The sequence below is a fragment of the Monodon monoceros genome, unplaced genomic scaffold, assembly GCF_005190385.1.
Source record: "Monodon monoceros isolate NGI ecotype Baffin Bay Population unplaced genomic scaffold, NGI_Narwhal_1 Super_Scaffold_4, whole genome shotgun sequence".
Lineage (NCBI taxonomy): Eukaryota > Metazoa > Chordata > Mammalia > Artiodactyla > Monodontidae > Monodon > Monodon monoceros.
In genome coordinates, this window is record NW_021703781.1 from 12,654,366 (window position 1) to 12,668,937 (window position 14,572).

Consider the following 14,572-nt stretch of genomic DNA (forward strand, 5'->3'; position numbering starts at 1 on the left):
CTCAAGAAGAAACCTATCTGTAATGCTGGATATTAACTTCAACAGTTCTCGTTGTTCAAGGGGACATTAAAAGCAGTTTTACTTCTACATGCCTCTTTCTGAGACCCCCTTGAACAAACGCCTAAATTGCAGATTCTTTCAGTGTGTGAACGACTTCTCAGGACTAGGGCAAACCCTTTCAGCGGTTTATTCAGTATTTTAGACCACTTGGATAAATGCCAATAGAAGTTCAGAGGCTTACGAGGGCTACTGGCTTGAAGAAAAGAGAGGTCCTTTCAGAAAAGCTTATCTCAATACAAAGGAGTAACTCGTTTGGAGTATCTAATCCAATCCTGTGAGGTAGCATGATGCTTGATGTTAACAGAGACCTAAATTCTAAACTTTCTAAACTTAAAAGGGAACGTCTTCATTTACTATTAAGGGGTAAGGAAATCTCCTCCTTATCTGGATTTTGATAGTTATAACAGATTCACTGAGAGGGACTTTAAGACCGCTGGAGTCCCGGAGACTCCTTTGGAGTTATGGTGACAAAGAAAAGTTGCTAAATATTTTACGGTACTTTGACCTCGTTCCCACTCATATTAATGTCCTAGATTTATCTTCCCTTTACTGGATTTTTCCTCCTCCTCCTTTTTTTTTTTTTTTTTTAAATGAAAAGTAGACATTAACGCTTCAGTTCATTTTGGAAATGTGCCTTTGTGAAGAACTTCAGAGATATTTTTCTTTCTTTTTTAAAAATGACCTTCAAATAAAAACAATAGACTTTTCAGACAACAAAGCCCAAAGCAAGTAACATCAGACGGCAGTATGGTCACAAAAAGACCAAAGAGACCTTCTGAAGTGGGGTGGCCAAGTGCTAAAAAAAACTTAAAACATTCTAAGAGAAGGTAAATTAAGTATTATTCAGGAAGACAACAATCAAAGCGGCCCAAGGTTGGAGAGCACAACAGAATCTGCATCCAGCAAATGTCCAGTTTAACTAGCACTGGTTGTTTTAAATAAAATACTTCCTGGGAGGAACCAAGTGGCCACGCAGAGCGCTTTTCTTGACATCAGGAAACAATGCTGTTTTGGGTTGCTCTTTTTTTTGGCCTTGTGTTTTCTTAGACACAGCGCAGCACCCAACACATCTCGAGGCCATATTATGTGATTTTTTGTTGATTTACGAAGCAGAGATGGGTTTGGGAAAGGAAATTGTACTGAAGTTGAACTGAACTGCACTAGTCTTGGTTTACCTGCCATATGCAAAACGCCTGTCTTTGTGATGATCGCCGAAAGTATCCCAAAGCCTGAGAGAGACGCTCACTTCATCAACGACGTCCCGGGAACGCTCCAAGACCTGCAGGAGAGACAGCACCCATGCTCACTGGCAGTCAGAGGCTCCCCCTCAGAGCCCCCGAGACACACTTGCATTTAGTCTTCTCCTTCTATCGAACAGGACTTAGCTAAGTCCTAATTCTGTTCCTGGAGCCACGTGCCTCAAAAGCCCTCCCTCAGGATACCATAGCCATACTCCAAGTCGGCCTTCTGGCTTTTGTTTTTGCTTGTGACACTAAAAAGGTGAGTTTTGTCTCGAATACACAAGTTAACCCCTTCCCCTGCTTTTAAAAAATCAGACTGGCTGCATTCAATTGCCTGTGGTAAACCGTAACGGAAAAGAATATAAAAGAATGTATACATAGGTATACCTGGATCACTGTGCTGTATAGCAGGAACTAACACAACATTGTAAAGCAACTAGACTTTGATAAAAAAAAAAAAATCAAGTAACTAGAAATCCAAAAAAAGAAATAAAAATCAGACTGGCAACAGCAATGATGTACCCTTAGGATTCTAAAGAAACACCGTCTGTCTTACCTCCTGGCAGACCCGGTACTGGTCAATGGCCCACACTGTGGGTACGTGGGTGGCCAGCAGCTGGTACTGTGTCAGCGTCGTATTACACGCTCTGGCGCAGATCAAGCGCGTCTTCCCCACGGCGTTGTCTCCCACGACCACGCACTTGATGGTTTCCACGTTGGGTCTTTCGTAGTCCATGTCAGTGTCCATTTATAAAACTCTAGAAGAAGAGAGCGGACACCACATTCAAGACACTGGTGCTTTCCAGAGCAGTCAAAGATGGGAGAGGGCCAGGCGGTTTTCCCTTGGTCCAGGTACTTCTTTGGAGGTACCCAGGCAGAAGCCAGAAGTTTGGAAGTTCCTACTAAGCCAAACTGAAACTCAACTTTTCTTTTTATGTCTCACACAAGTACAAAAACACCGGATTGTTATTTTGACCCCAAACGGTTGATTCCGGTTAACATGTTATTTTCTCCTTGGTTTTCTCTAAACACAACCTGCCTACTGGAGCTCCATCCAGGCAAGTCAGGGCTGCTTGCACACATTTCTAGCTCACTAGCTACTCACGTCAACCCGCTAAAGAGACTGGGCACCTGCAGGTTTAACCTTACACATTCGGTCATAAGCAGCCTTTGCAGTATGAGTGTCCGTTACAATCTTCCAGTGATCCAAGATCTCTCATTAAAAAGCAATTTCCTGTAGGTTCTAAACTATCCTGGTGACTTAGGGGAGAATCCAAAGTGTGAGCAGAAAGGGACTACTTGACTTTAAAGAAGAGTGAACTGTAAGTGTGAGATTGGATACATTATTATTTTAATTAATTTATTTTGGCTGAGTTGAGTCTTCCGTTGCTGTGTGCTGGCTTTCTTTAGTTGTGGCGGGTGGGGTTGCTCTCCGTTGCGGTGCACAGGCTTCTCATTGCGGTGGCTTCTCTTGTTGTGGAGCATGGGCTCTAGGCATGCGGGCTCAGTAGTTGTGGCGCACTGGCTTAGTTGCTCCGAGGCATGTGGGATCTTCCCGGACCAGGGATTGAACCCGTGTCCCCTGCATTGGCAGGCAGATTCTTAACCACTGCGCCACCAGGGAAGTCCCTTGATACGTTATTAAAATTAATTTATCCTTATACTCATTCATTAATTTTTATTAATCAAATTCATTAAAAGATATTCTTAAGAGGAGCACTACAAAGAAAGATTTTGAAAAAAATTTCCCTTCCTCTCTGTTTTCAGAGAAGAAATCTGGAGCATGTGGTAGAGAATGATTTTACCAGAATGAGGAGCTACTTTGGAATCTTCCTGAAACCATCAAAAAGGGTTAAAAGAGGGTTGCTGGGTGAGGGGTGAAGAGGCAGAGGAAAGCTACTGGCAGCTCTGCTTCCCCAAAACAGGAACCCCACAAGTTGCAGAGCGGACTGCTTCCCAGTAGCAGCTGGATGGGCTGTAGCAGCTGGATGGGTGGCCAACCATGCAAGATTTTAATGTATTACGATTGCTCTTCTGAGGAAGTCTATTGTTAAACTGAGAAAACTGTTGGATGGTCATTTTCTTAAAAAGAATCCATAACGGTCTTAACAGCCATGGTTAAAAAAAAAAAAAAAGCTCAGGGTAGGGCCTAATACATAATTGGGAATCAAAACATGTTTAAAACAATTTTTTTTTAATAGATTTATTTATTTATTTTTGGCTGCGTTGGGTCTTTGTTGCTGCACGCTGGCTTTCTCTAGTTGCAGTGAATGGGGGCTACTCTTCCTTGCGGTGCGCGGGCTTCTCATTGCGCTGGCTTCTCTTATTGCGGAGCACGGGCTCTAGGCATGTGGGCTTCAGCAGCTGTGGCATGTGAGCTCAGTAGTTGTGGCTCATGGGCTCTAGAGCGCAGGCTCAGTAGTTGTGGTGCACGGGCTTAGTTGCTCCACAGCATGTGGGATCTTCCCGGACAAGGGCTTGAACCCGTGTCCCCCTGCATTGGCAGGTGGATTCTTAACCACTGTGCCACCAGGCAAGTCCCTCAATACATGTTTAATTCAATTGACTTAAGAAAAATGATAATTTGGATAATATGAGATTAAGGGTATAGAGGGAGAGATAGGAAAAGAATGTTAAAGAAGAATGCTTTTGCATAGTTAGGACCATCTGAATATGGGTAACACCATCACAGGAGGTGTTAAACCCGAGGCTGGAGAACTATCTGGCAGGAATGGAGTGGAGTGATTCAAGGAACAGATGTGTGGTGAGGTTAAGATCTGATCCTACACCTGTGAAGAGGCTTAAAATAGATACCTGTCCCCCACCTGGTAAATGCTGATTTTGAAGGTCTTGGGTGGGAAAAGAGTCTTTAAATATCTCCAATTCTGGTGATTAGCCAGGTGTGGTGATTCCAAAAATCAACCTCTTTAAAATCCAGCCTTAAAATTCTATGATTGTATTCTCGATTTAATAGTATAATGTGGCAAAAGCATTACCTTGGCATTAGATGGGTGGTGCTTAAATTCTAGAACATTTGGCAATGTCTGGAGGCATTTGGCAATGTCTGGAGGCATTTCTGGTTGTCACAATGGGTGTAGGGAAGGGCTACTGGCTTCAGGTAGGCAGAGGCCAGAGATGCTGCTAAACATACTACAATGTACAGGGCAGCTCCCACAACAAAGAATTATCTGGCCCCAAATACCATAGTGCGAGGTTGGGAAACCCTGCCTTGGATGGATGAGAGTTTGAATCCTTGTCTCCCTGCTTTCTAGTCATTTCTTTGACTTTAGGCAAGTCAGCGGCACTATCTGAGCCCTAGCTTCCTCGTCTGTTAGGTGGGAATGATAGTACCCATCTCCTAATGCGGTGAGGGTTAGATGAACTGATGTTTTCAGTCCCCAGGGCCGTACCTGACACACTGATGGCTTCAAAATTATAATCATCATGCTGAAATGAATACTTTTAGATGACAACGAAATTGAGTCAGGTGGAAGATCAGGATTAGATGCAAAAATCATAAACTTAATAATCATAAAGATCTATAAAAAGGATACATTTTAGTAGAGCAATTAAAGGGTAATTCATTGAAAACTGCAGCACATAAATACAAGATGGAGCACAGCTGACCTGATGCAAAGAAGGCAGAGAAAGTTCTGGGTGGGGAGGGGGAGAGAGGAGGTCACAGTTAACTGAAGGATAACAGAGTTGCAAAGGTAGGTTAAAAATATTTTTATGGGGCACTTCTAGATCCTAGAACAAAAGTGGTAGGACTTCACAACAGTCTTTGACAAGATTCTGGTGTTATTACCGTGGGGTAGCCTATGTCAGAAAAAACCAGGTTCCATTTGGAGTCTCACAACTCTGGAACCTGAGGTCTATTACTCTGAATGTCCTAAGTGACATCAAAACTTTATACTTTTGAGTGAATTTTATTTTATTTTTTAGATAGATAAAAGTCAAAGAGAACCAATCCATAAAATTGGGGAGACTGTTTGGATTTAGTAAAAATTCAGACATGACACAAAAACTGTAACATTGGTTTTCTCGTTGGCTTGCAAACTTACTCTGATAGCCTCCCCCCAAAGAGGAGTCCCCCAAATAATTTGAATAGTGGCAGCTCAGGTGGAATAGCTGTGTAGCTTTTACAGAAGATGACTTGGAGGGGGATAAAAGCCTTTCTGTTTTTATATTAAGGCCATGATTACAAAAATATCATCACTTTACTTATTTATAGACACATCTCATGCACAGTCCTAAAAAGAATTTCTGCATCAAAGGTGAGAATAACAACCGTTGGTCCTCTCATCTCTAGCAATCTGCGCAAAACTGAAGTGACTGCCAAAGGTGCTGAAATTTGTGCGAAGGTGACAGCATATAAGGGAAGTGAAAGGCAGGCAGAATTATATTCTCATAGCCCGGATCATGCACTCTACATGGGGCACTTCCAGGAAGAGTTTGCTGGCTTTCCAAAATCCGAGGCTCCAAATCTTTCCTTTTGGGTAGAAATTTACTTAGTGGTAGTCTAAAAAGTACTTTAAGAGTATGACGTCACAGCCAAGGATGTAAACTCCTGCTCTTCTTGTACTATAAACCAAGTATTCATCTGTTACGCATAAACCAATAAACATTACATCATGGTCTAATTATAAAAATATGCAATTGTATCCTCTTTTGCTTGTTATGGGCTCAAACGTATCCATATCTAGCACTCTTATGGTTGAATGCGTGCTTACGACCATCTGGATAATGACTCTCTGGTTTCTGATTTTTATTCACCTGGAAAAGAGAGTAATAAATATTCCTTTAACATTGTTAATAAATTTCACCACCATAAATCCTGCTGATCTATGAAGATACCCTTTTGCCTTTAGATCCATATCTGGGGAGACAAGGAAGGTATAAAAGGGAAAGAATAGCTAGGCGGAAGTGATACTGGTAACCTGATACTGTGGCATCTCTGTAATCTCACTCAAAACTGACTTGAACTTCATTTCATACCTTCACTGAATCTTCAGGACATGGATGCTGACGGTTAAAATGCTGCCTGAAAAATCTACTTGTATACTCTCTAGAAGTCAGAAGTTTATTTAAAAACAGGTAAGTGATAAAAATAAGAAATGAAAGAGGAGAAATAATATCTGATACTGCAGAAATAAAAAAAAAACATAAGAGAATACTATGCCAACAAATTGGAGAACCTAGAAGAAACTGACAAGTTTATAGAAACATACAGCTCACCAAAACTGAATCAAGAAGATATAATCTGAACAGACCAACCACTAAAAATGAAATAGAATCTGTAATAAAAGAAAAAGTTCCTTGAAAACTAAAGTCCAGGATGGGATGGCTTCACTGAAGAATTCTACCCAACATATAAAGGAGAACTTATACCAATCCTTCTCAAACTCTTCCAAAAAACTGAAGAGGAGGGAACCCTCCCAAAGTCATTCTATGAAGCCACCATCACCCTGATACCAAAACCAGACAAAGACACTACCAAAAAAATTATAGGCCAACATCCTTGATGAATATAGATGCAAAAATCTTCAACAACATATTAGCAAATTGAACCCAACCACACATAAAAAGGATCATACACCATGATCAAGTTGGATTCATCCTAGGGTCACAAGGCTGGTTCAACATACGTAAAATCAATGTGATATGCCATATCAACAGAAAAGACCAAAACCTCTGTTGATCATCTCAACAGATGCAGAAAAACCATCTGATAAAATTCTACATCCATTCATGATAAAAACTCTCAGCAAAGTGTGTATAGAGGGAACATACCTCAACATAATAAAAGCTATTTATGACAAACCCACAGTCAACATAATACTCAACAGTGAAAAGCTGAAAGCTTTCCCACTAAATTCTGCAACAAGACAAGGATGCCGAGTCTCACCACTTTTATTTAACATAGTATTGGAAGTCCAAGCTACAGCAATCAGACAAAAAAAAAAAAAAAAAAAGAAAAAAAAGAAATGTGTCCAAATTGGAAGGGAAGATGTAAAATTGTCTTTACGTGCAGATAACATGGTATTCTATGTGAAAACCCTAAAGACTCCACACAAAAACTATTAGAACTGATGAACAAATTCAGCAAGGCAGCAGGATACAAGATTAACATACAGAAATCTGTTGCATTTCTTTACACTAACAATGAAATATCAGAAAGTTAAAAAAAAAATCCCTTTTAAAATCATATCCAAAAAAAGATACATAGGAATAAACCTGACCAAGGAGGTGAAAGACTTACGTACTGAGAACTATAAAACATTGATAAAGGAAATTGAACATGACTGAAAGAAATGGAAAGATATTCCATGCTCCTGGATTGGAAGAATTAACATATATATTTTTAGCTTCATTTTTTATTGGAGTATAATTGCTTTACAATGTGATGTTAGTTTCTTCTGTACAATGAATCAGCTATATACATACCTATATCCCCTCCCTCTTGCACGTCCTTCCCCACCTCCCATCCCACCCATCTAGTTCATCACAGAGCACCAAGCTGAGCTTCCTGTGCTTTATAGCGTGTTCCCGCCAGCTATTTTACGCATGGTAGTGTATATATGTCAATCCTAATCTCCCAGTTCATCCCACCCTCCCCTTCCCTCCCTGTGTCCACATGTCCGTTCTGTACATCTACGTCTCTATTCCTACCCTGCAAATAGGTTCACCTGTACCATTTTTCTACATTTCACATGTATACATTTCACATCTCTTTCTGGCTTCATTCTGTATGACAGACTCTGGGTCCCTCCACATCTCTACAAATGACCCAATTTCGTTCCTTTTTACAGCTGAGTAATATTCCATTGTGTATATGTATCACATCTTCTTTATCCATTCATCTGTTGTTGGACGTTTAGGTAGTTTCCATGTCCTGACTCTTGTAAATAGTGGGGCAATGAACATTGGGGTGCATGTGTCCTTTTGAATTATGGTTTTCTCAGGGTATATGCCCAGTAGTGGGATTGCTGGGTCATATGGTGGTTGGCAGAATTAATATTGTTAAAATGGCCATACTACCCAAAGCAATCTACAAATTTAATGCAATCCATATCAAATTTTTCACAGAACTAGAACAAATAATCCTAAACTTTATATGGAGGCACAAAAGACCCAGAATTGCCAAAACAATCCTGAGGAAAAAGAACAAAGCTGGAGGCATAACCTTCTCAGGCTTCAGAATCAAAGCAGCATGGTATTGGCACAAAACCAGACATATGGATCAATGGAACAGAATAGAGAGCCCAAAAATAAACCCACACACTTATGCTCAGTTAATCTATGACAAAGCAGGCAAGAATATACAATGGAGAAAAGACAGTCTCTTTGACAAGTGGTGTTGGGAAGGCTGGAGAGCCGCATGTCAATCAATGAAATTAGAACACTCCCTCACATGGTACACAAAAGTAAACTCAAAACGGCTTAAAGACTTAAATATAAGACATGACACCATAAAACTCCTAGAAGAGAACATAGGCAAAACGTTCTCTGACATAAATCATGGCAATGTTTTCTTAGGGCAGTTTCCCAAGACAAAAGAAATAAAAGCAAAAATAAACCAAAGGAGCCTAAACTAACTTACAAGCTTTCGCACAGCAAAGGAAACCATAAACAAAACAGAAAGACAACCTACAGAATGGGAGAAGATATTTGCAAACGATGCAACTGACAAGGGACTAATTTCCAAAATATACAAACAGCTCATACAACTCAATATCAAAAAAAACAAACCACCCAATCCAAAAATGGGCAGAAGACCTAAACAGACATTTCTCTAAAGAAGACATACAGATGGCCAACAGGCACATGAGAAGACGCTCAACATCACTAATTATTAGAAAAATGCAAATCAAAACTACAATGAGGTATCACCTCACACTGGTCAGAGTGGCCATCATCAAAAAGTCTACAAACAATAAATGCTGGAGAGGGTGTGAAGAAAAGGGAGCCTGTTGGTAGGAATATAAATTGGTGCAGCCACTAGGGAGAGCAGTATGGAGGTTCCTTAAAAAACAAAAGAGAGTTACCATATGATCCAGCAATCCCTATTCTGGGCATATATCTCAAAAAGATGAAAACTGTAATTTGAAAAGACACATGCACCCCAGTGTTCATAGCAGCACCATTTACAATAGCCAAGACATGGAAGCAACCTAAATGTCTACTAACAGAGGAACGGATAAAGAAGACATGGTATATATATACAATGGAATATTACTAAGCCATAAAAAATGAATGAAATAATGACATTTGCAGCAACATGGATGGACCTAGAGATTATCTTACTAAGTGAAGTAAGTCAGAGAAAGACAAATTTCATGACATCATTTATATGCAGAATGTAAAAAATGTTACAAATGAACTTATTTATGAAACAGAAACAGACTCACAGACATAGAAAACAAACTTATGGCTACCAAAGGAGAAAGGGAGGGGGAGGGATAAATTAGGAGTTTGGGATTAACAGATACACACTACTGTATATAAAAGAAACAACAAGGTCCTACTGTATAGCACAGGGAACTATATTCAATATCTTGTAATAACCTATAATGGAAGAAAATCTGAAAAAGAACATATATGTATGCATAACTGAATCACTGTGCTGTATACCTGAAACTAACACAGCAGTGTAAATCAGCTATACTTCAATTAAAAAAAAAACTGGTACGTGAACAAGATATTGTGGAGGTTGGGAAGTGAAGGACTTGGTGAGGTGCAGGGAGGCCACCACCGCTCTGGGTACTGGTGCCCTCCACAAGGCTGGCTTAGAACAGCGTGGTCCCGATCTTCTAGCTCTCAGGTTACGCCATCAGCTTGGTTATCCCATATCTGCCCCCGCCATTATTACTGCCATCTACTGGACTTCACGTCACTCCTGCACATCCACCACCAACTCAGTCTTCTTGCTGCGTCCACAGAATGATGCACCCCACACCCAAGCCTCAGAGCTTCTTCGCCTCTTCAGTGCCAGTGACATTCACCACACCGTACTGGAGCTATTCGTACCTTTTGGCCGTGCGCTGGATATCGCTGTCCTTCAGAAACATTTTACCTCTGAAATCTCCAATTCCAAAATCCTACTCTAAGAGCAAAAAATCCTATCTTTACAGCCCAGTGCTGGGTGAAATATGGCCACGGCAGCAACTCCCATCAGGAGATGGAATCTATTTCCCTTCCTCTTGAATGTGAGTGACTTCCTGGCCCAACCCGAAAGAATGTGGTGAATGTGACACTGTGTGAGTTCCGGAATGAAGGCCTCCACAGGCCCCGCAGCTCCACCTTCGTGCTACTGGAGCAACCTCAAGGCCGTCATCTGAGGCCCGCCCAGCAGAAGATGAGAATTCAGTGAGGAAAACCGAGGCAGTCCGGCCGACGGCCATCACCAAATGCCACATAATGTGAGGCCATCTTGAATCCTCTAGGCCGGCCAACCCTCCAGCTGAATGTTGTTTTATGAGTGAACCGGCTGAAACCAGCTGAGGAATCACGCAGCCAACCTACAGAATCCTAAGAAATAATAAACTGTTGCTTTAAGCCACCAAGTTTCGGGGTGGTTTGTTTCAGAGCCATAGTTAATTGAAACATACACATTATTCTTTAAGAAAATCTCTAGAACCTCGACTCCTCCATTAAAAAATAATATATACATTTCCATATCAGACGATAGGCCCCTCTTGGATGATCTTTTCTACCTAGGGTTGAGGAATCATGCCAACTCTTATCTACACTGTCACCCTCAACTTCTTGTACTGCACAGTGCAGTAGGCAAAATAATGGTCCCTCGAAGATGTCCACGTTCTAATCTCTGGGACCTGTGAATATGTTCTGTTACATGGCATGCGGGAATTAGGTAGCAAATGGGACTGAGGTTGCTAACCAGCTGACTTTACTATAAAGAGATTATCCTGGATTATCTGAGTAGGCCCCGTGTAATCACAAGAGTCCTTTACATGTGGAAGAAGGAGGCAAGAAGGAGGCAGAAGGTCAGAGTCGGAGAGAAATAAAGGACGACTCTGAAGATAGAGGGAAGGGCCCTAAACCAAGAAATGCAGGTAACCTCTGGGAGCTGGGACAGGTAGGGAAGCAGATTCTCCCCTGGGGCCTCCAGCAGGAACACAGCCTGCCAACACCTTGATTTTTACCCCGGTGAGACCCGTTTCAGGCCTCTGACCTCCAGAACCATAAGATACTAAATCTGTTGGTTTAAGACATTTAACTTTGGGTAACTTGTTACAGCAGCAGTAGGAAACTAACACAGCTTGCTTTAGCCGCACAAAATGGCTTTCAAAATCCTAAACATTGGGGACTTCCCTGGCGGCCCACGGATTAAGACTCCGCACTCCCCATGCAGGGGGCGCGCGTTCCATCTCTGGTCAGGGAGCTAAGATCCCACGTGCTGCACGGCGTGGCCAAAAAAAAAAAAAATTCTAAACGCTGTGTGTACCTCCACAATTCTTCATCTGCCTGGTGAATCCTATTCATTCCCTATAATCTTATTCAGATAATACCTCATCTAAAAAGCTTTCATAATAATTGCCCCACCTCCCCACAGACTAAATTACTTGCTCCTCTGTACCAATAAATGGTTTTGGGAGAAGCAATCAAAAACATAGATACTCTCTTTCTCTTCCTCTCTCTCACACTCATTTTTTCTTATATTAGCAAATCACTGAATGGTGGTCTGTGACCTTTTCATTTTTTTCCCTGTGGCTGTAACTTCAAAGTGCCCGTCTTGTTCACTGAATGAGTCATCAGCTGTTTCTGGGGTACTACTGTATACGGAGGTGCTTGGAATATATGAGCATACAATGCCTCTCTTCCATAAAGCTGGGTCATGGGTCCCTAATATACTCCTGGGCAAACCATGGGCAAAACAGTGATAGAGCCTAACATGACCCTAGCTGCCCTAGACTCCTTTTCAAAGCATGTTCCTTCCTGTGATGGTTCCCCACACCCACCTTCAGTCCTTGAGATGATGGCCTTTGTGCTGTCCTGTTCTTCTCTTAAGAAACAGGTTCTCAGGACGTCTCAGGCACGTTCGCTTCCTCAGTCACACGACAGCTAGGTGACCGTCAGAGTCTTGTCTCCATAACTGAATAATTCAGAGGCACCGTGGCTTATAAAACTCTAGATGTTTCCGCTTGTCCCAGGTGGGTGCACATTAGGATAGGTCCACTATCTGAATTCAGGTAAGGGTGCAGATCTCTTCTAACACTAGAAATTCAGACATTAGAGCGGGTGGCAAGGAAAGATTTATCACTTGTCTAAGATGCCTCACTGAGCATCTCCTAATTCCTCCGCATCACCCCACTCTCGGAATATGCCGCCTCTTACTGTCACTTTTTCCGTATCTTTTGTTATATTTGCTACTGCAGTCAAGGCCAGGTGAGCAGTCTGCTTAAAGACAGAAATCTAAGGCCCACAGAGGGGCCTTTGTACTTTAAGCTCCATTCGGCTGTTATTAACAGTTTGAACAGGGCTCTTGCACAGCCACTAAACTTTCTTGTCCTTTAGAAAAGCATATACTCTGAACTTTAAGAAATAATTTAACTTGGTCATTAAAAATACTAGTGGAACAAATTTCAGCATCTTTGAAGAGTTAACTTTGAAAGAAAAACTGAGAATTTTATATTATTGGCCGGAACAAAAGGGAAATGTTAAGAGTTGCATAATAACTATAGCCAACAGCCAAGTTTCAACTGTGCAGATTTCATTATCCTGAGCTCTTAATCACCAGTCCTAGTCAGGCAGGAGCTGCCTTATGCATTATATAAACATCTCAGCTGGAATGGAGAATGGGTCCAGACCTGGGGAAAGAGACAGTCAGGGCTGGGCTGGGCTGGGCTGGGCTTCCCTAAATCAAAACTTCACCGAAATGTATCTCTAGGATAATACTGCCTTTCATCACTCAAAGCAACAATATTTTTTCAATTGAAAGTTGTGATCAAAACAAAAAAGAGATTAAGTAACAGAAAAAGCACTGCAGAGAAGTCCAGGAATACAGATAATACAGAGACACTTTTAGAAACATTCACTCGTTCTCAGCAGAGCCCTGTAAAGACCTACACCAGATCACGTTCCTTCATTTTTTAAAACTCAGTGTCAGTGGGGAAGGTGGGCCAGGATTAGAAATAGACTTCTCCTTCTATCTATCCACTGCCCTTAATAAATGCTGTCCCAGTGAAAAAATAAACAACAAATCAGAAACAGCTTAAAAGGTGCATACAAATTCCAGGGTAGGTTTCAAAGCCACCATAAGTAAAGTGTGTGCTACATGCCTACAAACATGCCATGTAACCCCGCCTTTGATGTTGACTGTGCCATTATTTCTGCTCAAATGCCCTTTCTCGTGCCCCTGATCCACCCGCTGAAATAGTTCTTAGGACTCGGGCTGTCATAGTTAAAGAAACAGAGGCTGCACTTAGTGAGTGCCAGGCCTACAGGTGGACAGCAGCAGACAGGCCAGGGGTGGTGCTGGCCCTCAGGGACCCTCACGGTCAGGTGGACATAACTGTACATTTGATAAGCTCCCTGAGGAAGAACGAAAGGGGTTATGAGAGGAAATGATGGGTGGGAGGTCTCCACGAGGAGGCTCCATTTCCCTGCTCTCTGAAGAATGAGAAGGGCCCCGTCACGAGATGGGAACGAAGCAGGTGGGAAAAGCTCAAGTGTAGGGAACTGGGGCAAGAGAGGGCTGCAAGGCAGGAAGGGGCCAGGTCACACAGGGCCTTTTAGGCCACGGTCAGGAGTTTCGATGTTATTCTCAATGAAGTGAGAAGCCACTGAGGTGTTTTCAGCAAAGGAATAACAGGTTCTGATTTGCTTTTTTTAAAGGATCATTGGTTTCACCGAGACTGCCGTGTGGAGAGCATGTGGGGGGATTCTGAGCAGTGGCCGAGGCCCAGCTAGGAAGCTCTAAGTTCTCCAGGAGGGAAAGGGTGGTGGCTGGGACCAGGGTGGAATCAGCAGAGATGGAGCAAAGCAGACAGATTCAAGTTCACTTTGCAACGAGAAGCACTTAGCACATTCTCCCTTTATCCTGTCTCCCAGGGTATTTATCACAATCTTGTTTTGTAATATTCACAGTTAGGCTTATATGTATCTCATTTCCACCTCACCACGATTATGCACTTTTGACAACAGAGACTGTTATTCACCTTTAAATCCTCAGATCCTTTCATGGTGCCTTGGCTGTATGTGGCTTGCCGTAAATATCCGTTCACTTGCATACACAAGCACAGTCATTC

General features: G+C 42.0%; 1 protein-coding gene across 5 annotated transcripts in view; it reads right to left on the reverse strand.

Moving 5' to 3' along the window:
• RHOBTB1 (Rho related BTB domain containing 1) overlaps window positions 1-14,572 on the reverse strand; it is a 112,231-nt gene that overhangs the window by 36,609 nt on the left and 61,050 nt on the right. For 4 of the 5 annotated variants that reach the window (XM_029245251.1, XM_029245250.1, XM_029245252.1 and 1 more), the window contains 2 exons: window positions 1,858-2,059; window positions 1,236-1,339 (listed from right to left, as the gene is read on the reverse strand). In XM_029245251.1, the coding sequence (XP_029101084.1) occupies window positions 1,236-1,339; window positions 1,858-2,049 (296 nt within the window). In that variant the 5' untranslated portion in view covers window positions 2,050-2,059. Of the gene's footprint in view, window positions 1-1,235; window positions 1,340-1,857; window positions 2,060-12,283; window positions 12,402-14,572 lie in introns of those variants that run through there. The other variant, XM_029245254.1, reaches the window with a different exon arrangement.